The sequence below is a fragment of the Bombus huntii genome, chromosome 12 (genome assembly GCF_024542735.1).
Source record: "Bombus huntii isolate Logan2020A chromosome 12, iyBomHunt1.1, whole genome shotgun sequence".
NCBI lineage: Eukaryota > Metazoa > Arthropoda > Insecta > Hymenoptera > Apidae > Bombus > Bombus huntii.
The window spans coordinates 3,613,676-3,638,714 of NC_066249.1; the positions used below are offsets into that span (position 1 = coordinate 3,613,676).

The 25,039-nt window shown below is 46.6% G+C and overlaps 1 protein-coding gene across 8 annotated transcripts in view; it reads right to left on the bottom strand.

Annotated features, from left to right (window-relative positions):
• Nucleotides 1-1,187: 1,187 nt before the first annotated feature.
• Nucleotides 1,188-25,039, bottom strand: part of LOC126871886 (uncharacterized) — a 229,329-nt gene continuing 205,477 nt past the window's right edge. For all 8 annotated transcript variants that reach the window (XM_050631202.1, XM_050631196.1, XM_050631203.1 and 5 more), the window contains 4 exons: nt 15,981-16,227; nt 8,829-8,940; nt 6,011-6,352; nt 1,188-5,930 (listed from right to left, as the gene is read on the bottom strand). In XM_050631202.1, coding sequence (XP_050487159.1) covers nt 5,344-5,930; nt 6,011-6,352; nt 8,829-8,940; nt 15,981-16,227 — 1,288 coding nt within the window. In that variant the 3' untranslated portion in view covers nt 1,188-5,343. The remainder of the gene's footprint in view (nt 5,931-6,010; nt 6,353-8,828; nt 8,941-15,980; nt 16,228-25,039) is intronic.

Genomic DNA, 25,039 nt, shown 5'->3' on the forward strand with positions numbered 1-25,039 from the left:
CGAGAAATATCGCGAAGTTATGATTAATCCAAGCGTTGAAAGAAGAAAACAAGGTTTTATGTACAAGTACGTTCACGCTATTCCGCCATCGCGTCTGATTTTCATTAATATCGATCATCGCGACTGCTCAGTCATGCGGTTCTTGTTTGCATCCAGCTGGCCGTTTCTCGCACCTTCAGCCCTGGACGTTTCATTTTCCGAAGCTCCGCGAGATTTCCCGTCATCCGTTGTCTTAAGGAACGATAATTAATTTCTTTCGCTCTTACCTTAATTAATAATGTTTCATTGCTTCAAAGTTGATGGCAAGAAATCTCAATGAAAATTCACGGCGAATTCATTCCCTTTAGAGCTCCTTAAGCGCTTCTTTCTTCAGGCAAATCTCCGCCAAGATTTTTCTCCCACTCGAGAAGCCATTTTCTCTTTTTACATAAAAAACAATATTATTCCCCTGGAACACCGAGGTTTTCTAAAAAGCTTCTGCAAGCAACGAGAATCGTTTCGATACGATTATAATTATTGTGTTCTCCGTTTGTCGCGATCGCGCGTACACCGACAAACGTTGGGAATTGGGGTGCATCCGCAACTAATTAGCTTCATTTTCGTCGCAATCGTATCTCCTCTTCGACTGTTTTTGAAGAGAAAGAGGGGAGAAAGAGTAGGGGGGGGGATGATATGTAGAAACGTATATCTAATTAGATCGCAGTGAATCTTTTTTCCGATGAAAAATCACTCCGCAGCTTTCACGCGTACGCGAAATTTTCGCTCTAGCATTCGACGATTTCGAAATTCGATCTCGAAGCCGATAACAATGTAATTTTTGATTGGATTTTCGGTCGCGTGGTTCTCGGCCGAACGTGGAATTTTCTATGGTAAATGCGTCGAGAATGATGAAAAGTTTATACCGTGACAAATGATTTCTCAATGAAATTTACATTCACGCTAACCGATGCATGCTTAATGGAAATATGCGCGCAAAATTGAACTTACGATCGAGTTATCTCTGCCATTCACTGTTACTGTACATTACGCGCGTTTGTTTCCGCCGATCGATTAGTATTTAAATATCTGCACCAGCTGTTTCTTACACCTATGTTCAACGATCATTCAATGAAGTTATTCGATACGATATTTCGTTCGAGCGACGTCTTACAAAGGATAGGGTGAAATCACATAGACATGGAGTGAAATTGAATAGTAAATCGTTTATTAGTACGAAGGTGTGATAGTGTTTCGAGTTAGCCTTGGCCGACATTCGTGATTAGAGTGAACCTGTGATACCATAAGGTGAACGAGTGTGATAGAGTTTTTTTTTCTTTCTTAAGTGATGTAAGAGATAGATGTTAGAGCTAGTTACCCTGTTCTGCGAGCTGGTGTTCTCCCCATCGATCGGGCCGATTTCGCGTGCTCTTTTACACGATCACGTCACGATTCACCGACTTTCGTGTCTCATCTGCTCTCCCTTCGGACGATCGATCTCTCGCCCTTTTCTATTCACCCGCCGATTCACCCCTCCGAGCTTCCTCCTCGTCGTTAAATTGCAAGGCGGCACGATGGAAAAGGAGAACGTCCGTGCAAGCTAACTTTCAAGAGTGCTACTTGTTATCTTTCGAGGTACTCTAGTGTCTATGATTTTTTTTTCTCTGTCTTCTTCTTCCGTTCTGCCTATATCGCTAAATCGCAGCTAAAATTAGCGAGATTGAAGGGGAGGAACGTGACACCTCCGTTCTCCCGTTCGAACGTAACAATAAATTAATAATCTCGCGACTCGTATACGCGTTCAAAAAGGGAAAGTGCTCTTCCGCTCTTTCGTTCGTTCAGCTCCCTTCTTTCTTAGATATCTATAAGTACTTCCGCTTTTCTTAGTTCTCGCGTACTAGCTGGCCGGTCAACGAAATTTTCGCAAGGGACGAAAAAACGAAAGAGCGAAGTCAAACTACCCCAGTCTTCACTTTTTCTCATGGTCGCGTTACGCAACAGCGATAATAATGCCAATAATAATAATAATAATAATAATAATAATAATAATAATAATAATAATAATAATAATAATAATCGATACGTTCTACACGCTCTTTGTTAATGTCAATACAACAACATTTTCGACTGCGACAAAGTACTTGGTAGCGAATATAGAATTGCAGGGCGGGATAAAACGGCATATCCCTGTCTCGTTAAATAAGAACAATGATAATAAATTAGGTTTCGTCGTACCTACTGTACACGCGCGTGTATATATACTTATATACTGTATATATAAAAAACGGTCTTGAAAAACGTTTGACTAACATGGACGTAAAATCGTACAAAAAGCGTTTGTGTCCTTCTTCTAGTTGTGTGGTGCGCGCCCATTTTTTCCTTTCACGCGAGTTTCCACGTCGAGAACCGATCAAACGTGACTCGTCGTTTCGCGTTTCTTTCCTTCTTTCTTCCTTTCTCTTTTTCCCTGACTCTCTCTCTTTTGCACTCTTTGATTGTACGCATCTTTGATCGTACGTGACTGGTCGCGCGCTTTCGTCCCTCGCGATAAGTACGTGTAACACCACCTACAGTTCACCTTTATTTTCGCCCGTGAACTCGTTCCCTCTCGCGTATCCCTGCTGCTCTCGCGGATCGATATCGTGCAGCGTTTTTCGCGGTTTTGACATCGCGTGGAAAAGAGGGACGGCCGAATACCACCGAATATCAGGTGATTAGAATTTTAAATTTCCTGTTGTTGTTGCGCCAGATTCAAATGGAGATTAATGCACGGAGAAACGAGAATCACGAAAAGTATAGTGGTTGCAAAGTATGCTAGGTGGTTAGTGGTTATACAATCTTACAGAATAGACAAGGGAAGATAGATTTCGAGAGTGCAAAGGTAGTCGAGAGGGTAGCTTTCTCCCCGGGCGAACGTGTCCAATAGCGTGCTCGCTAAGCACACACCTCATTTCCCGGCTTGTACATATAAAATTATATTTACAACAGAGTGATCTTTTCTTTTCTTTTTCTTTTTCTTTTTTGTCGTGAGGTATTCGCCCTACATGCATCTAAAGAGTGTACAGTATCAAGAAGCAGAAGGGAGATTGGCGAGAATCTAAAAGAATCGCTTACTTCCGCCATTGTTTCATCTCGTTCTTTCTCTCTTTGCTCTCGCATTTTGCCGGCTCACTCTTATGTCACCTCGTACTCGTGCAACTTGTCCTCGGCAATATACGACGCACTCCTCGTTATAAATAATTTAAAAATTATATATTTTTATATATTAAATCGATTCTCTCTGCGATCTTCGTTCTTCTTCCTCGATATTTTGCTCGCCGTTCGCCCACACATACACGTCACACACGCACGCACACGCGAGAAAGTTTGATAACGATATGATACAGCTATGCTACACCGGACTAATCCGGACGCTTCTCTCTTTTATTTTCTCTCTCCATCCCCCTTTGCTTCTCGCATATAGTATTTACACGGGGTCATTCGCGAATAGTTTATTCGTTTGTCTTACACCTATAGTATGTATACCTATGCTTGTTTCTCTGTATATATGCATATGTACCAGCGTGTGCCTGTACAGCTTAATAAGAACACTGTTCCTTGGTTATCCGTCTCACCTTGGTCTGTCTCTCTGTCAGCGTGATCGAGGTGCATCGCGAGTGGAAAATCGTGCGACTACCGGCAGTTAAGAGCCTCGATTCTGATATACGCGTGTATAATGTAGAAGACGCGCGAACGAACGTTAATAAGAAATTACAAAGGGAAAAATAATCGTTTCTTATGACGGGCAAAGAGCAAAAGGAGATCAAGTCTAAGGAGAATATTATTAACGTAGCTCGACGCGTGTTCTTTCGTTCCTTCCGCGAGCGCGCTTCCTCAAATACGATTTCGGTTTCATGAAAAGAATCCTTTTACATCTATATGCAAAAGACGACCGGCTACCACAGTTTGATCCGTCGTAGAAGGATACATCGCGACACACGACGAACCGTTGTCTCTGGGCTTGCAGATTATCTTTCGTCGCGGGATTCGGCTTTGAGAATGTAGGACGAGCTAGAAAGGGCTTGTGCAGAAGGAACACTATATATTCTCTTTGCAGAAGCATCAAGGCTTCCGCGAAACCCACCTCTCGTTCTTTCTTCCTATTTCTCTTTCTTTTTCTTCCCAATGGTCCTTCTGATTGAGTACGCGTCGCGACCTCGTACAGGCATTGCGAAAGTAGGTGCTCCCTTTGATCGTCCGAGTTCAAAAAGCCCACGCGTTCCTGCGTTTCACACTGTCCGGTGTACGACTTATAATCGTAACTTGGTAATTGACGAAGGAAAATTGCAACTCGATTAAGTGTACGCTTAAATGTTTAACGTTACTCTGGTGAATCTACTGTAGTGTGCGTGTATGGCTACGACACTCGTTACGAGTCTTTTGTTTCTCTCTAAGTGCGCGTTTGAAAGTGTTGGTTAGATGCTATTTTACAATCTGATGCGATGTTATGTGTGTGGAGGTGCCCGCGTGGGACGAATTATACTACTAACGCGTCGTATCAAATTAGTCGTATGAAACCAGTTGTGGCTGATCCCTTTAATCGGGGGCAGTGTTCGCGGTATTATATATATCGATATTGCGGTTCGGCAGTAAATCGGATCATTCGCCTCGTTTCTTTCCTTCGATTCTAATTTGTAGAATCGTCTGACGCTGAAAAAGAAGATGGTAGTCGCACGTCTCGCACGAAATTCGTCAATGTTAAAAGTCATCTCTACTTTCGTATAAATTACAAACTAGAAGGCTAAAAAGTCGAAGTTACTTAGTAGCTTTGGTACCAGCCTGAGTCTCATTACATTACAAATAATTTGTTAAATAGTCTTACTAAATCACTAAGAGATCACTGTTTCCGTTAATGTTCTGTTTCCTATAATATGATCGTCGCGTTTATATAGTCTCCTGCTATTGCTCTGCTGATATCTCCTCCGTGTTGTTCGAAAGTTCTTCCATGTACTTTCAAAAATCAAAGGACAGACCAACAATAGACCAAAAATATTAAAGTACTCGCTAGGATATTCAACGATACGTTTCTTAAAATATTAAAATACTTCCTATATATCACGCGCAACAACGAGAAAAGAAAAAAAAAGATGACACGCCGTCTCGTGTATGAAAAATAAAATACTCTCGTTCGTAGTAAAAACAACAAAAAGAAAAAAACAATCTACAAAATAAATACGCGAAAGAAAACACAAGGTCACTACCTTTTAGAGAAGTGTTACAAGCATGTTTCGATCGGACGATCGAACTACCATCTAAGTTTCCTTTTTTTTTGTCTCTACTTTTTCTTCTTCGCAGACTTCTTCCTCTTTGCCTTTCGTTTCACGTACATTAAGACACGATGTAGTCCGCGGAATGATGGGAATGATGAGAATTTCGATGCTTGTCCTTCCTATGATTCGTCCTTGAATTACTGCTGCGCGTGCCGGTAGTTCCGGTGGTACCGGAAGTATGATGACTGTAACCACTGTCGCTACCGAAACTACTGTCCGGTTGACCTTGGTACAGCCTACCGGAAGATATCTGGTTGGTGTCGCGTGCCGCATAGTACACCGGCTGCGTGTACTTATCGTCGTTATACAGACGGTCTGTGGGTTGCGAGTAGGTGTCCGAGTATTCGCCACCTACTTGCGTGTATACGGCAGCGGTGTCCTGGTTTTGTAGTCCGTAATACTCGGCCCCGTATTGCGCCGAGTACTTGTACTTGTCGTTTGACTTGCGAGACCTCTCCTTGTTGCTTCTGCTTTGGCTCGAATAATGATGGAGAGGGCCGAGCACCGGCACACTCTCGTACGGATTCTCCTCAACCCTGAGGGCCTGCGTCGCTGGCATCGGTGGCACGAAATATGGTAACCTGTGGGCCACCGATGGGACGGACTGTTGTCGTTGATTGCTATTCGATCGGTTGCCAGCTACACCTGAAATTATTTGCAAACGTTAGCTGCGTCTCTGAAGCCTGTACTCAAGTAATATACAATTTGAGTTCGTAAAAGCTCACCCGCGACGCTAGGATAGAGCTGCAGTAACGCGTCCAGCAGCATCCCCTCGTGGAACTCTCCAACATCGTGATTCTTGTCTCTCCTATGCCTGTCCAGACTTCTGGGGCTCCTTCCTCGTCTTTCTCGCGGTGGCCTGCCACCAGCCGGACAGGTGCCCCAGGTTGGACCCGTCGAAGTGAGCATCCTCGCCTCGGACGGTTCACCCACGGAAAGCTCGTCCTCGGCAAACTCGTCCTCGCTCGCCGGTTTCGACGACGAGGGCCGATGATGATGGCGGTGATGATGATGAAGACGATTCCGTGCGTTCAGCTCGCTCTCCTCGTCCGTTTCCGGATGGTCCCCTGCAACGAATGAATAATTCATAAGTATCGGTGGCATGAACACGATAATTAATTAGACGCCTCGTTAATTAATTAACAGACAATCTCTTTCGCGTGTCAAAGTTACGATCATCCGGTGTGGAAATCAAGTGGAATTGCCGTGCTTTCGGTACTCAGCTGGGCAATCGGCGTCAGAATTAATTAGTTAGAAAGATCCGCCATTGTCGTAGCCGTTGTTTTATTTAAATGCGAGGACAAGTTTGCCGGGAGAATGGCTGGTAACGGGACGGTTGTTAAGTGAAAGTCTCCACGGAAAGCAAAGCGTGCTGTCGTCATTAGTCGTCGAAACACAATCTAGCAGGCACGATGCATGCGACGCGATCGACACCTTGCCGTGTTTACGAACGCGAAACGTTGTCTGTCTCTGTTTCTTTTCTTATGCCCGTGCTTGACGCAAAGTTTTTCTTTCTTCCGTTATTCGGTCGATCGCGGTTTCTACTTTTACACTCGATAATTGAACCGCGTTACCTCCGCGATTGTTAACCGATCGTATTGTTGCGGGTACTTGGTATCAGTTCGACGCTAACGAGAATAACCGTCGTTTATATCGGGGTTATTAAAAAATGAAGGAACCAGGGGTAGCTTGGTGGTTAAAAATCAAAACAGCTATTTTAACTAACGAGCTGCTAGAATGCTACGTCGCTATTCGAGTTTGAATTTTCATCTCTTCAATTATATACGGTGCATCCAATTTCACGTTTCCATTCTCTCTCCACTTTTCGTTCTTTTTTGTTCGATCCAGCGCATTTCGCGCAAAAATGTGAAACAATACAGGAAGGCGCGCAATACGTTCGATAAACTTGACGGTTGACGATTATCAATAAGAAAAGCGAAACGTACAAAACGAGAGTGTTCGATTGGCATGCCGAAGGAACGCGAAGAATAGCGAGATATTTCGGTTCGTAAAAGGAAAGCGCGAGGGGAGCACGAACGAGAAGACGCTTAAAGTTAAACGAAAGTTTATCGGTTCGCTCTAATCAACGTTACAGTTTTCTGTTTGACGATCCCTCGAGACATCGGAGGTGTATCGCCTTCGCTTCTTTCTACACACAACGTCCTTATTTATACAGAGGAAAGAGAGCAAAACGATGAGAAAACGATGGAAAAACTGGAGGACGCTTCACGGATTACTGCGGTTGCACTTTTAATCTCCGTTATTTTATATCTTGGCGTATTTATCATCGGTTTAAGCGATAGCGAGTAAACTAGGATTTTCCCGGGGGATGAAACTTGAATTCCGCGAAGCGAAGTGATATTCGTTGTCGGGCGAAATCATTTCGAAAGCGTAAAATATATACGTTCCTTTCGAACAACAGCTGCCAGTTACATTCTGTTCCTCCATCGGCTCTCGCGATTCGAGTGCCGTGCAAAAACAGCCAAGGTCTCCGATGAGATTCGACCTAACTTTTTAATGAAAAAGGATCCGCGTAGATAAGAGACCACCCCGCGTGACGTTAACCAAGACAAATTATTCCGTGGCAGCGCAGGAATACGATCTCGCATAATATCGCGTATGCTCGTGTGTGAGTGTACAATAAGTTAGAAGCGAGGCGCATCGAGTCGCGCAGCATGTAGTGTATTCGATTACTCCGTCCTCGTCAAACGTCGAAAGTCTCATCACCATGCTAATTAGCTATCCGACTAATGGGAAATATAAGTCAGAGGTCGTGTCACGCTTATCTCCTTGCACCGAAGGTCGGGCGGTGAACGGAGGAATAGATGTGGAGTAGTGTGGATCCCTTGCGCGACACCCAGAGGACCAGGCTATCAAGATACTCGCCACGTGAAAGGAGCAAGATACACGGGGAAGAAGATGAACAGCTTCCGATTCCGTTCTGACGGAGATTAGACGCCGACCCGGCTAACTTCATCGCCGACAGTTCGTCGAATTAATTGGGAGATAAGCGAGCAGAGAAAAATGATAGCGACGAATAAATCGAGCGTTCTTTCGTCAACCGTGTCACGCGAAGAGAGAAAATTCTCTCGGCAACGAGCAGCAACGGGGAAAACTCTCGGAAAGTTAGAGGAATAGAGGGTGAACTTTGTTTTCCCTCGCCAATATTTGGAATCGTGGTTTAGCTTGGAGAGTTAGGAAAGGTAAACAACGCGATTAATCGAGAGGCAAAGAAGAAGAAGAGCTGGAAGAAGCTTGCAATTCAGTGTTAGCCAACAGCAAAGAACACCCAGATTCAACTCTCTATCGTGGATTAATGGCGACACGGTGCACTCGAATTCTACCTACGTTCTGCCTCAGCAGGATCGAGCCCGAAGATCGCGCGCAATTCCTCAAAGTCTTCACAGCTGAGTCTCATCTAGAAGGAGATCGTGTAATTGACGTTTATACGCGGAACGTTAAGACGTTTATCAATCTGAGATGCGCAGATTGGAATATCGCAAACCATTGAAACCGAGGAATTTCATTCGTTGTGTTACTTACCGTTACTGAGCTCCTCGTAAACAGGATTGTAGAGGTCCTGCGACGTGTACGGATCAGGCCCAGGACTGCTACATACGAATACGCCTCTGTTGGTGTCCTTCACGTCCAACATCTGTCGTGAAAAATAGCGAATAAAAATAATTAGAATCTATCGCGTTTCCAGATTTTTCGCTTGCTTTTAAAGCTGTTACGCGCGTGTGTTGAGAGGACGATTCTTCGCGCGACGAAAATCACACGCATGTCACGAAAATTCCGTTGTATCAAGAAACGAGCGATACGTGCACCACCGATGGTCTTTCCGACTGTCCCCCGACCAGTATAAATAAACAAACGAAATGACGAGCGAAGAAGTTCAGCGATCGCAGCATAAGCATGCAGACGCATCAGACGTATATACGGAGTTTCTTGAGATAGCGCGTATTTATTTCGTAAGAGTTATTATACCTGGACCTGTGCTTTGTGCCAAATCAATTTTTATGGACAGTATATATATCTTTAATAAATTGCTCACAAACAGTTAGTCTGGTATTTGTGATATCCAAAAAGATCAATCCTCTACAAAGTTTTGCAAATTTTTTTAACGAATACTTGTCACTTGCCATCGACGTATATACCTTTGCAGATTTCGAAGGTATTTAGTCAATGTGTTGGGTACATGTTAAAGGTTACTTCAAGTGACAAACTAAATGTCTACTAAAATGAGCGTAATAATCGCAAGGAGAAACGAGAGTCCCAGGGAGAATAGTAGTAACACGGTTTCATTGCGTTTCCGCTCGACGATTAACTCGTTCTTGCCCTTAAAGACCGCCGAGATCATCCACGCAAGCTGTACCTTCGGGCGAGTCCTGATCGAAGAAACGCTGACTCGGTGCGAGCCACGCGGAAGCGAGGGAGTCGTAAGTTAATCCTTAAATCGACGAAGATCCTGGCTTGGGCAAATAATAAAGAACGATCTTGACGTCAGTTTTATTGGACGCTAATTTTATTTCTCCAACTACTTTGTCGGGCAAACATAATCTGATCGCCCTGCCTTGCAACGACGTAGAAAAGTTGCGATGAATTCAAGAAACTTGGAAGCAGTAATTAATTCCTCGAATCATCCGCTCAACTCGACGAAGAATTGAAGGAGTAAGAATGGCGGAGCGACTGTGACGAGCTGATCGATATGGCATCGCATGATTTAATCTTTACTTTCTATTAACGTAGATACTGAAATCCTGAAACAGAGATCTCCGGATAGGTAACTTCTAGAGATCTGATATTCGTGCACCGGTGAATTCTACCTAATGAGGGGATAACTGTACGCGTTAACAGGGATCGAATAACGTATTCGGTCGACAAATTGGGAAAACGTAACTTTGCCAAGTGAAATTTCTCGCTCGCAAAGTTTCCAGCTTCTCTTTACAAGTTTTTACGGGACACAAGAACGATGTTCCGGTATGAACGAACGTCGAGTGGTTGGAAGAGTTAAATCGCGCTGCTTTGTAACAACGCAACGATGGCGGAAGAAGACAATAGCGTGAAGAGGTTCAAGCACTTTCCAAGTACTTCCTAATAAAATTTGATGGAGCCGATTTTCCGCCACTATATGTACGTAGTCGTCGTCGAGCTGGTTTCTTTGCAATCTACGGAGCCACGTTTCGTGCACGGAACGCGTGGAATATTGCAAATTAGTGGTTGACAACGTTCACGCAGCGCCTGGTTGCCTGTTAGCCCGAAAATTGCTTGGCAATTTCGCGAAGAAAATGGAAGGCGTTGAACGTTCTGCGATCGGGTATCCGGAACGAACTCGTCGTCCCCGTGACCTCGAATCGCCGAAATCGAGTTACTCCGGTAATCTAGGGAATCACGAGGGAGCCAAGGCAAACGAAACCGGCGAGCTTCCCTCGAATGAATTGAAGTCCCGCGGGCGGCGATATCAGCCACAAAAGAGGATCACTCTATTACTTTTGCTTCCTTTTCTGCCGTATACCGCGCACTCGAGGGCGTTTTTCCCTTGGTCCTTCTGTCTGTCTACTCGCATCTCGCCTAATCACGCGTCTTGCCCTTCGTCTTCCAACTTTCTTTCGATTGCCTTTCTGACTACTCGATAACTCGATTATTGAGCTTTTTTTCCACAAAGGCACGAAAAGTACCTCCGTTGAACGAGATAACAGACTACGTGAAAAGTAGTTCAAGTTGCTTTAAAATACTTCTACCTTCTTTGTTTCATATTCGAAATTCATCCTCGCAGTTGATCTTCATTAACACAGTTTGCAAAGTCATAGCAGAAGGTGCGAAGAATCGGCTCGTGATCTCTTGTGAGATCGCGATTACATTTAACCTGGGCGCGATCGAGATGCAGCCGGATGATAGACGGGCAGAGCAAACGCCCGAAGCTCTTTGCTCTGAATACAGATTCCAGGGGGGCGATATTATCGTCGCCGAAAGAGGATCACTCGATTACCGGCGTCTCGTTTAGAACGGCGGCTCCGGACGAAGGTAATTGTCGCCCTTAGCGAGTCATGGCCCCGGCGCACCATGTACCTCGAGGGTTCTTTCTAATAGCGGCGCATCGTGAATCGACCGATTCCTCCTTGAATCACGTAAATTTCGCGCAACTCTCGCCGTTTCGAATTTACCTAAAGCTGCGAGAATCTTCTGTGGGAAGGAACATACAAAAAAAAAAAAAAAAAAAAAAAAGAAAGAAAGAAAGAAGAAGAGGAAACTCGCGTGGAATCAACGAAAGCGAAAAGATAATCGATTTCAGCCGGCAGCTTTCAATTTCCCCTGTAAGGATAGCCTGTTATTATTTCCAAAGTGGAAACGATTTGGATGTTTCGCCGATCGGCTATGGTATCGGCGCGAACGGTAAACACTTTCGTGGAATAATAGCCATAAATTTGCTTTCCGCATGATTCGCGTAATATAAGGAATCTCGTATATGCCTTTACTATATACAACGAAAGGGAATGAGGAAAAGAGGGAGAGAGGAGAAGAGGACGGAAAAGAGATGAAACGAAAGGGTTACGAAGAGATGAAACATTATAGATAAAGAGTGAAAGCGGAAAGCCTAGATCAAGCTACGGAGGCGCAAAAGAAAACACGAGAAAGAGAAGGACGAACGTTGAGTGAGATTGAGATAGAGGCTTAAGCCATCGTATCCAACAGCAGGAAGCAATATGTCCGTGCCGTAATAGCGTGGAGCACGGAGGTTAATGGGTTGTCCCTAACGCGCCTAACCTGCCCCACGTTCTCCGTGTGTCTGCTCATCGCGCGTCTGATCCACCTAGCCGTCACATTGTATCCTGATAACGCGTTCCCCTAATCGACTAATTTACTGCATCTCTTCCAATTACCGGATATACTCGAAGAATACGACGCTATCGGTCAGCCTGCCGATTCTACGAACCGGACCACTTCCATTTCCTGACGTTCCGTCGCGTCGTCCCGATAAACGTAACGAATCTCATAAATTTTGAGACCACACGTCCATTAATTTTGACCGATCTAGCACTATTTCGATGGCCGAACGATCTGATCGTACACGATTTCGCGGACAAGTACGTCGAGTATTCGAACGATTCGAATATACGATGCTTCGATACGATTGAACTTGGTGTATCTCGATCGAACATTCGCGCAAGCGTGTTCTTCGAAATGAAGATCGACCGTCGTTCTGACCAGGTAACGGCAGGACGAACACACGATAGCGATGTCGTGGTCACGGAACGTTACCGTAACCTGCTAATTGTTAGTTACGGTGACAATTGCATTAGCTTCCTAAGTTCAATCCCTCCTTTGCCCGTTGGCCATCGTTATATCGTCATTGCTACGATGCTAGCGCGGTTTCGTGGCCTAACGACGTGCCAGGATATGGATTAGAGCGGCGTAATTGAGCCAACAACAGGTGGGACAGAGAATCGAGGGCCAACAGCCTCAAGATTGGATATTTATTGGCTTATCTGACGCGGTCTAACGAAAAAAGATCGTTCAGTTTCGAGGTGGGCGAACGATCGAAGGTTTCAAGGATGATTTAAGTTAGCTTCGAGAGCGTGAGAGATTCTTTTATGGAAGAGTCGTTCGAAACGAAACGTCCGAGCTTGCGAACATCGAAACATTGCGTTCGATAGCTTCCAACAACCCCAGCTTTGTTGGTTAACGACGTGGCACGACATCGATCGCGACTAGCGATCCAGACAACAACAGGTGGATATTAAGTCGTTCGACTGTCGGTTGCACAAATTATTTTGTTATTCGACGCTCGGTCTACGTTTGAATCGAAATTTGGAAATTCGAAAGGAAAAGAATTTTTGAAATTTCGACACCGGTTGGACGTAACGCAGAAACAAGCACAGCTTTCGAAGGTGAACTGCCCAAATTCGGGTTCCACAAGTGCAAACGGAAGATGTATTCGAACAATTAAATTACGTTCGAGGGAGAGATCATGGCGCGGACTCCATTTGCGAAATTAGAGAGGTTCGAGGTTGCGCAATCGGTCGGAGAGGCAACGGTGACGCGGCACAATGGTAACTTGTCAATCTTTTCCTTGATTTCTCTTCGGCTTTCCTTTGGCCTCTTTTTTCCTCTCTGCTTCCCGTCTGCCATTTTCTGCCCGTGACGTCTCACTCTATTTCATTGTCCCTCTTGTTCTCTTTCTTTCTCCATCCTCGTCCTTCACGCGCGTCTTTATCTACGCGGAAAAGCCTTTCACCTCCTCTAAAAAAGGGAAACCGGACGTACATTTTTCATTCCCTTTAGAAAAAGTTTGAACACAGAAGTGGTTATTCCGTGTCCACGTGTATTGTGTCGGGAGACGATAGGTCCGCGCGCGAAAATATCTTTTTCATTAGACATAGCCGGCGGTCTCTATTGTCGCGTGGATTACGTTCGCGTCGGTTCGAGTCTGCCACGAGAATCTAGCGTAGATTTTTCGCGTACCGCATCGATTTCCTTCTCTTTTCCCGTAAATTATCGTGCGATTCGCGCCATCGGCCAAGATTCAGCGCGCGTTACGAGGGATGCGGGGGATGGGATGGGATTGTGGACCGGGTCAATAACCACTCCTCGTCAAATTTTTCAGTAAAGTAATTTTATTTTCTCAAACTCTCCTCCTTTTCTCAGTACTTCAATATATACAGAACTTTCTCTGTTTGTCGTATCTTCTCGCTGTTTTTCTATCTCTCCCTTTAATTCTACTTTCTCGAACCCGTTCCGGAAGTTATTTACAAGACACAGCTTACCGTACACCGGCTACGGTAATTGAATAATACGTAACGACAATAAATAATAATAATCTGCGCGACGATAATAATTAATCGCGATAATCGTTTGCCGAACGTCTATACAAACGAGAAACACAAGCGTGTCCGATAACTGCGTTCACACGGGTGCACAGTTACTCACGGACTCTCCACCATCTGTTTAATATTTTATATTAATATACGATTTCTCTTTCTCTTTCTCGCTGTCGCGTAAGTCTCTGTCTCACTCTGTGCGTATTATTTACAATTTGCCAGTTGCACGATCTAATCTATTTACAACCATGGAGTGCATCTAGACGCCGTGCTCACACAACCAAAGGTGGATAGTAAGGCCTTCGGTTCTTATCCCTTAAGCTTTCTTTTCTATCCTTCCCTCCCAGCCCCTTACAATTTATACTACCTCACCCCCTTTTTTATTTCGCTCTTCGGCGTATTTTTAAATAAGATTGTGCAAGCACGGTCGCGTAACAAAATAAATACTGACTAGTCGGCGCTAGTGTCTTCGCCTCGTCATCGATGATAGCGAGCAAGAGGAACGAGAGCTTGGCCGGCCAATGTGAACGAAACAAATAGGAAAAATCTACGTGAAACGGAATGGCCGGCGGCTCTCTTGCTCGTGGAATGCAAAATAACGGAAGAAAAAGGACGACTGTACTCTGGCGCGAAAACGCGAATGGAAACGAAAGAAAGAACGTCGAGGCGGTGGCTCGTCTAAGAGGAACACGCCTCGTGTCACTTGTATCTGTTCGCTGAACCCGGAAAGACACTAGACTACCTTAAGATGCAACGTACCTACGACGAGTTTATACGGAAAACGCGGCGGCCAATGATCGTGGCCAACGATATCACGGGATATGTAAATCGTCTCTCGTTCCCGTGATCGGGACGTTCGAGAATGCTTGGAACTAGTCGGGGACAGACATCCGAGACAGAGCAGTCTCTATAAGAAGATGTCGCTCGCGAAAGACATGTGTCACGTGGTCTGTACGTTCAAATAGATGTCCTCGGGCTTGCTCAGGAGGTTGTGTATCTGTTGCATCGTGCAAAGCGGGCACACTTCCTCCTCCGTGCCCTCGGCCACGATCCTTCTGGCTGTACCCGGCGCTTTTCTAGATCCAGAGTCCACAATGTACGAGTAACCGTCCGAATCTACCGAGTTCGACCTGGGCGAGGACGAACGGAGCAACTTGGGCACCTTGACTGCGCTTATCGTTTCCGAGTGATTTCTCGAATCGTACCTCGTGGACTCCAGTTCCGTGTCTTTGAAATCGATGTACGAATATCCCTCGGAATCGACGGACGGTCTTCTGCCGTTCGAAGCGTCATCCCGAGATACGAGTCTTTGAACAGGTTGCGTCTGACCGGAGGAATTGACGGATATCTGAGAACGATCCGAGGGTGTTTGGAGTCTGGGTCGGTGGGTCGGTGTGATGGGAAGACGAGAATCTATCGGTCGACTAGGTGATACGCAACTGTTGGCCAGATAATTCTCGTTGGTCAGGTTCGCTTCGATGTCGGAACAAGTTGAGATACAAGGAACATCGGGTGTCGGAGTGGGGGGCAGAGGCTGTTGACTGGTGATCAGGGCGTTCTGACTGGCCAGTAGCATGTGACTGTTTCGAAGAACGTTACTGCCGTTTTGCAAGAGCGGACTGGTCGCGGTGATGCATCGCGAGGAAGGCGTGTGCGTGGCTATCGAAAGTGGAACACCCTGGGACTTGGCGAGCAGAGCTCGTGGCGTTCGATATCCGCCTAAGACCGCCCTCGAGGGCTTGTCCTGGACGCGAAGTATCGCCCTCGGGTCCCGGTAGTCGAGATAGTCGAGATGATGAGGCGCCGGGGCGCGCGCACGCTGTAACTGCTGCGGCTGTCGTTCCCTTAGGCTGTGTCGCTGATCGGGATTTCGTACCTCGATCGTGGGCGCCTGGCTAGGGTGATGGCTGGGCAGGTGATTCTGTCTGTGATGCAGCTGCGAGTGCGTCACCGCTTCCGGCAGGTCCTCGTACAGCACCGCGCCACCCGCGCTGCCGGTTCCACCGTGTGGCTGTCCGTCAGCCAGCACTCGACTCCGACCACCGGCCGCGGCTGCGGCTGCGGCCGCTGCAGCTCCTGCTGCGCTCTTGCACGGTAACAGGTTCTGCACTTTCCGCTTGTGTCTGCAACAGAAACCCAATAACCACCGTTAATGCTATGTGATTCGTATACCAATTTATTGCGAGGACTAGATGCAATTCGATGACGGGGACATCTAGTGACACGCGAAATACTGTCTCGAGCAGCTGCAAGAGTAAATAGACGTTGCTTGCAAGTCGTATCGTTAATAGATAGTATAAGTCGAGTCGAATGGTCGAGATAATTTGAAGGTAACTGGGCAGTGTCATTGACGGTCACGATCACTCGTAGATCACCGACTAGATAGACGTGTCATAAATGTTCAGGTTAACTCGAATGTTTCATCCTGTTCATGCAAGAGAACAAGATTTATCAAACGCGAATAGAGGTATCGAATAGACGAAAATCGGAAGCAAGTGAAATATCACGATTTCACTTCGCTTCTAGCAGATTGAAAATCGAGCGACATCGAGGACACCGGCGGCAGTCGACATACTTTGAAAAGCTATGTTGATATTCTACTCGGTTGGCTCTCATCGATTCGCTTTTGCGTTTGCTTCCTTCCTTTGGGTTACGTTTAACCATCGCCGTACCAGATTAATCGGATGTTTGTTGCGACTGTTTTCGGTCTTGAAGCGGTTCGCGTCATTGTAAAATATATAGTTCGAGGGTTTGTCTGATATTTCATTTTATCTGGGCTATATTCGCGGCATAGGTAAACTTTCCACAGACATGTCGCCAACGATGATAAAACGTCCTTGGAATTACAACGAAATCTCCTTTGCTGGTGAAATAAACCAGAAAGTGGCGAACAAATTTACCAGCGTTCGTAAAAAAAACAAGATCCAGGAATTCCTCGTTAAGGATACCTCTATTACGGCCTGTGACCAGGTAGATCTTGCTTTCATCTCCGTCTATACGGAAAGTTCTTCGGTGGATGGTGGGACGTGGAAGAAGCTCGATTTGCGGTGCGCCGTCAATCTCGCCTTCCATCTTTCGAGGCGCACCCGTATACGAACAGAGGATCGTCTCATGGATGGACCTTGGTACGTATACGCTGGCGTGGGTACGCCGCATGGCAAAGTAGTTTACCCTTCAAGTTTTAATTATCTAATTAACTCTATCAGTTCGATAATATTTGCCCATGTAATTAAACCACCAACTAAGGTTAACAACTTGTGGCGCACTTTCAATAGTAGGTCGTCGAGGTGAATGGCTCGACCGAACCGAGAACGTAGTATATCTGTATGTATTACGCGAAAATAGGTGGTAAAGGTAAAATAAGCGATTTAATTACTGAACTACTCGATCTTTTTCCCTTACGGCCAAAGGTTGATCGAACGAACAAATATAAGAGACGTAGGAAAGTCGTTCCTTGCTTTCTCTATTGTTCGTAAAGGCTGTAAGGGAGGTATTTCCCGAAAAACGACCACGATTTTGGTCTTAATTCAAGGGACAGGATAGTTACCTAGCCGGGTAGTATAATGAAGGTCGCAAAAACGTGGGGGCGGGGGAGGAGCAAACAAAATTAGTTCGAGAGGTGGTCGAGCCCTAAAAGATTATTCCAGCCCGGGCAAAGAGCCAGTTACGTCGTAAAACAGGAGGCAAAGGCGGTTTAAATGAGAAACCCAGAGAGCGAGCGAGAGAGACCTCTCTTCCGGTTCCGGAGAGAACTCGTGGCAAGCAGAGGTCGAGCCGCAACAGAGCAGACGTTCGTTCCTCGCGGACGTTCGTGGTTTGATGTGCTTCGTGTTTCACGGTCCACGGTCCGGGAGCTGAAACCATCGCGGCAGATTCACGCCGAGCCGGGTCTGGACAGAGAGACGAGCGTAAACTAGGTATTCCTCTGCTTCCTCTGCCGGCAAGATTTCAATTTGCCTAATGCCGTCGACTGTCAGCCATAGCGCGACCGCACTTAGCGATGCTCTTAACGCACGCAGACCGCCAACACGCTCCGTGAGCTCTCTCTCCTCGTTGCATCGCTGCACGCTTGTGGCACTTGCTTCGTTTCCCGATGAAAGCTGCGTACTGAATGCACGTGGAAACGATGGCACCCGGTGCACCCCGTGCAGTTTGGTTCTCAATCGTACGTCTTCTTTCTAAACGGATTCATCCACTTATCTCGCCTCGCTCTATACTTTTAGACGTGTGGTTAAATAACGTTCAATAGGCAGCGACTACTTTGTTTCGCGCGTGTAGGACTCGAAGTAAATGCTGGAAATCTCTATGCCGGTAGGATTACTCGAACAATTATCAAGGATATCGCGTGCGTCTGTCGGAATATTACGGCATTTCAAAGACTCTGTCGTTCGACGAATCACAGAGAAGGCGAGTCGTAAAGCGCATATTGCATGAGAGACACTGGGCCCGTTGAATGCACCTGGAATAGGCTAGTCGTGTTCGTGATCCCGTACCCGTGCTAAACACGGTATCGCGAGCTTGCGGTCGTATAACGGACCATAAAGCGCTTTGTGGAGTGTCGACCCTTCGAGTATACGCGCACGCATTCGTCCAAGAGCTTTCCCTCCATCCCTCGGTGATCGTGTTGGACACGCGCAAACTCGTGTTTGCGTTTCTCCCCATTTTTTCTTACCTATGATGATTTGCGAAAATCCACATACGTCGACGCTATTGTTCGTGATATCAGAGTTGTTGGATTTTCGCTCTGGAAAATTCTAGGGAACCCGTTAATTAGTAGTCCATATAAAACAGGCAAAGTTCGAATTTGCCCTTTGGGGATGTCGAAGAGCCGCGCAGGGATTCGTTCTGATGAATTTCAAACCGGAGTTCCCCGTCGTGAAACAGCTTCCACAGAAACAGATGAAACTTCCGGCGTTTCTAATCAATTCCGGTGGGCTATGGAGCGGTCAAAATCCAGTCCCTGGCTTTTGTCTTTTAGCTTCTCCCCGCTCTTTATATTTCTCCATAAATAGTGTAACGAGTTTCCATTTAAGTCTGAAATCTGTTCCATTTTCTTTAACCATTTCTTTGCTGCTTTCTCTCAACGACGCTCCATCGGCCATCTCCGAATGGATTTCATTTGGTTCTACCGGAGAAGCTTCTTCGCGATTAGTTTCCTAGGCGCTAGCAGGAAGAAGAAAGCATCGAAGCTCGAGGAAAACGTAGACGGCGCACAAGCGTGAAACAAAGAGGGTTGAAATAAAGGGATTCCGCGTTGCGTAAGGAGGTCGTGCGACGTTGAAACGCGTTTCAATGGCGATCAGCTTCTTTCTCGCCTCGATCCTCGGTCTGTTCCTTCGGAGAGCTGCGCTTCAAGCTCCAACGAATTCTCTGTCGACCGAACAGTGAATAGGTCGTTTAAGCGGAGCTTTTAACTCGAGCTAATTAACTGCCTTTTCTATGTTTCTATCTGGTTCCGACGCGTGCAGCTGGATAGCGCTTTTCGTTTCGTTCTGCCTGCTTTCAAGGCTCGCTCTTTCGCCATATTACGCGTCGCGCGTATCCAGGAACGCGTGGTTATTGCAAACTCGTAGGATAATTCTCTCGTTGTCGTCTCCGCGAATAGACAAAGAGATCCTCTCCGTGCAAAGACTCCGTTTATCGCTGATCGAATCAACCAGATTTGGAAATTGAGGCTGATAGGAGCAATGCAAAGGAAGAATTTTATTAGAGACGAGTCAACTTACGGTACTTTCGACACTTGCAAAAATAACAGAATATTTAGAACCAGGTTTTTACGTAGAAGGGTACTCGATCATTGCTATCCGTTCGAAGGTAAGCGTACATGGTAGCTGGTAACCGGAAGCCCGAACCGGTTAAACCCGAGCTCGTGGAGCTCGGTGTAGCGACCCTCGCCGACAAGCGCATAGGATTTTGAAGTTTACTCGCCGCTGCAGTTTCTCGTAAGCTTCTCGAAACTACAAATTTTGCATATCAATGCGCATAGATACATCCAGCCCCAGCCTGCCGACTCGATAAACGACTTACCATACCCCGCCTCTCTCCACCGATATCCTTTTACCTTCCATAACCCGCAGGATTCCTCTTCCCAGTCGGTAATATCGTTGCTCCTCTGCTATTCGTGGATATACGGGGTACCGCCTACCCTTTTCGAGTTAGACTACCGTAGAACGTTTTGTACTAATGACACTACGTCCGTAGGAAATTCAATCAAACCAGACGACCTTTCGTTCCGAGAATTACTTAAAAATCAATGTCCGTACGGTACACGTATCACCGTGCAAAAACTTAATTACACGTGTCAGATCCTTCCGTACGCAAACGATATATCAGACTTCAAAGTTTATGGTCCCTTCAGGAGAGACATAAATCCCGACGATTTATCTCTGGAGGCTCGACGTACGCGTACACCGTCGTGCAAAACCAAATCCGACCCCCATGTCCAAGTTGTACAAGCAGGGATATTGTTTTGCCGCTATCGCGACGGTCGTAGAACGGTACACACGCTTATCAGGAAGGGTTACCATGGTGGAGGCATTATTTCCGTCCGGTCAAGTGACCTCCCACGCGTTGGTTATCGTCCACGAACTGATCCGGGTCCTCGGCGTCTCCGACTGCCCTCCCTGGGATCGTCCATGCATGGACGACCCTTTATGGCTACGGTGTACGTCGTGCAACGACCAGGGCCGCCGTTTTCTCCGACGATCGTAGATAACACGGGGACAAAGGTGGCATCGAGGAGAATCGCCTTCTTTCGTTTCTCGAGCTGCTCGCGTGCATAGGGGCGAAAAATGTTCGAATTCAGTGGAGGAATAGAAAATATGAAAGGGAGGCTGGTTCCGAAGCTGTTGCGAAAGTTCTCGAGGGGACGATGGGTTCGCGATGCCATTTAATATTTAACGGCGTAACGCGCCGACACGAAAATCTCTTGCCGCTGGTACTCGAGCACCGACCAGGAAGGGCGAGCAGGGGGTGAGGAGTCGATGAAAGTCTAAAGGGGCAAGAAAGTAATCTCGAGGGCTGTATACAGAGGCGCGTAGGTGTGTACGCGCACGTGCCGCAACGTGCGGCGCCGCTTGATTGAAACACCGCGGATATTTAAATTGCGAAAGTTTACGAATAAATTTGTGTGCTAAGGTACTTCTCGTCGTGCTGCTCCTCCGCCCGAGTTTACCCTGCTTTTTTCGGATTTACCTAATGAGCTGCTGCCCGCCGCCGAACAAATACAACCGACTCGCGCCTTCCTCACCACCGTCCGGTGGAAAGCCGTTGAAAAACGTGCGGATTGTCCTTCTATCGAGTCGCTTAACGCCTGCATGTTTCCTTCGCTTTTATAGCGACTTCAAGCAAGTCCGATACGCGTCTCGCTTATTCGCAACTCTAAATCTGACTCCAAAGAAAGAGCGTGAACGTTAGAGAATTAGCTCGGTAGAACAATTCTTAGAGCGGACTTAGTACCTTCTCGATTTCACCATCTTTAAAGGATCGTCCGATCTTCAAGCAATAAATGTGGTGGTTTGCGACTAAGCCGATGTGTCTAATAGGTAGGCGGTGGCAGGTGCGAGGGTCATTGAAGATGCGGAGAAGTTGGCAAACGGGAAGGCGAGCGAGAGTTTGCCGCCCAACAGGAAGAGATACTAAGGGAGCGGCGTAGCAAGGGGGTTGGTAAGTGAAATGGAGCTTGATTAACCAACCGTCTGACTATGAGGCTGTAGCTCGAGTGCGGGTCGAAACAGGACGGAGGATGGCGCCGTAATGATCTCAAAGGTACTTGGATTCGCGTGGAAGGTGTGCAGTCACGTCAAACGTCTCTGCAGTTGTAGAATGTCCCTCGAGTGGTCCCCACTTGGTATAACCAGGCACATTGTGCATTACCAGAAGATAGGCACGTAGATAAAGTGGAGACCCCTTTGACGAAAGGCATTAACGTCGTTTCAAGCATCTTCGGACAGATAAGGTTGACCAAGTGGGCTGTTGCAACTGTCCCATTGTTCTTTCGAATTCGAAACGATCGACTCTCCGACAGGTCTACGATACCTTTTAAAACTAAAAGAATCTACAGGCTGATCTTTGTTTAGATATTCGAGACAAGATTAACGTCGTTCTAACGAGAGAATCGAAATATCCATGATGTTCTATCGTCTACAGGGCAGGTTGGGGCGCGTGAGAGGGATGATCGACGAGCACGGTGCACGAGGTCACTGTTTGTCGTGGCTAAAAGCATCGGCAATATTATATGGATGTAGTATCGGATGTCCTGGCGTCTAGCATATACGTTTCCCGGTGTCCGATTACCGTTTACGTCCCGAAGGAGCATCATCCTCCGATTTCGAAGGATAACGCGGATCTCCTACCTCCGAACGGAGATTGCGGTCGGATGAACAGACCGTTTCCTTTTCGGCTTTCCTTTCCTCTCACCCATACTCTTCCTCTCTCGCTTATCTTTTCTCTTGATTTTGTACGGTCGATCGATGAGACACGTTTTACAAGAGAGACAGTCCAGTAAGAAACAGAGAGATTTCAGTGGAATCGTGGCAATTTCAAGGCCAGTACGATCGAAGAGAGGTAAATCACGTTAGAGAACGTTACTTGGATAAATCTTTTCTCGTTCGATGCTCGCTTTAATGCTATCCCTCGCGCGATCGCCTGTTTCTTCTGGGAATTCTGACGGCACTGTTGTCAGCTCCGGCATTCTTGTCGCGGCAATATTTGACGCGCGGATGGAAATTAATAAAAATCCAGATATCGTATATCAACGAGGCTACGTCGATTTTTATCAGCGGGTGACTTCGATGGATTTTCACGAGAGCGATTCAATCTTCGTGTCTGCGTGAATATGGGTCAAGGGCCGAGCGGTTGGTTGGAAGGGAATTCGCATTTCAGGAGCATCACGTTGACGTGTTGGCAGACTTTAATCGCATCTGCAGCGTACGTTCAGCGGCCTGTCACTCGTCATGCTCGAGCCTCGAATTCGATTTGTTCGTCCCGCACCACCTCACCCCTCCTCTTCTCTCTCGATCGGTCGCATCGGCTCTGTCCCTTCGACCAGAGAATATTTCTCTCCTCCTGCCATTCCGGTCTCCGCTGAATATTCAGAAGGCGTTCGTTCGATGGATAGCTTAGCGGCGCGATAAGAGGGAAAAAATCGGGAGAAAGAAGCCGAAAGAAAGAAGAGGAAGAGGGTATTCCGATAGGTGGAGAACGGGTATTATGGTTGGGAAGGCGAGGAAATTAGCTCTCGCCAGTTTTAATATCCGTTTTATTTTATTTCGCGCCAGGATGCTCGACCGGACCCGTTACGTTGCGTGGCTTTCTTCTCTCTTTCTCGGCTCGCAGGATGCCGATACCTCGTGAAGGTATCATCGCGAGGGATCACGAACGTAGAAGGGAGAAGCGAAATCGAAAGGGTGCAGAATTCACCAACCAATTTCCTACGTAAGGATTATTTTCCGCCACGTAGAAATTTAATTTTCGTACGCCTTGAATCTATCAATTCTATGCTAAAGCTGGATCTGTCGACGTAACTCGAGACAGCGCTCACATTGTCGATGTAAGCGGCAGAGTGGCGCTGCTTTATCCAGCTTATAGTTTAATTAGAATTTTTAATAATGCGCTGTCATGCTTCGGATCCACTTTCACGTTCATAGAATATGCACGATTCGATCTTCGTGCAGGTACTCTCAACGACGAAATGAGAGTTCCACGAATCGGACGCCACTTCGCAGTCTCCTTCTACCCGCCACTGATGTAAATTCGTGAAATTAATTTAAGTAACAAACGTCGAGGCGAGTCGGTTGTTCCCTCTTAACGTCGTTCCATTCGCTTGTATTTCTTGAGATTACTAAATAGACCGTAACCAGAGGGTAAGTTGGACGCGCCGCAACAGAGGTAAATCACCTCTAAATGATCTTCCATCTCGTTTGTTCTCGCTGGCTTGGTACCCGACGACCGGCCTAAATGACGATCTCCTTTGAACGAGGTCAGGTACGCTGCCACGGCTTCTCATTATTGCTACGTGAGGGAATAATTAAGCGACGAAGAGATTAAGAGGCTCGTCAGTATTGCCGTCCGCGCGGTCTTTAATTCGTCCGGAGGATTTCTATCTTTATGCTTTCCTGCGCGAATCGTCACCCTCTCGAGACCAACCGGAATTGCTTTGTACTCGCAAGTACCCTGGAAAACCCTGTCGTTTCCGACGCTGTTGAAACAAGTTATTAACCCAAAAAGTGAAAACAATTTCAGCCGAGAGTTATCAGCACAAGGAACTGTATTAGATAGGAAAACTAGTTTGCAGCGTTGCCGTAACGATCGTGTTACTTCGGCTCGTCGGTCCCTTTCATTTTTCCAAGAGACGAGAGAAATCGAGTAAGCGGCAGCAGCATCGCGATAGCTGGAAGACGAGGAACGCTGCATTAACGAGAACTTGCGAGTGTCTTCTCGAGAAGGTTCAACTCAGTCTGAATTCGATTTTCCGTCTTATCTCGCCTCGCTGCCACGAGTAGTTAGCATAATTCTGTTTATGAAACTCCACCAATTCTCTACCGTTTTTCCTATTTCTTCCCTTTTTCCGCTTTACTCGCCGCTTCCTTCTTCGCCCTGTTTTTTCCCTTTCCCATTATCGTGCACTGCTCGCGTGAAAAATTTTCCCTCGGCAGCGTACGAAAGACCTAGAAACGGTTTCGACGGCGTGCGCGATCGCGATCGAACACAGTGTTTTCCACGCCGCAATCACCATCGATGAGGTGCAACTACCGATGTAATCGAATTCCATTCGAAGCAGGCGCTCGGCATTAATTCAATCAGTAACTTGCCAAAGAACTACTCCCGTCAAATTTCCATTTGTCGCGCAGTTGTGGTCGCTGTAAACGCGTGCACGCGACAAATGCCAATTTTCCGCGGACTCGTAGCCGGCAACTACCGTTAATCAACGTCCTA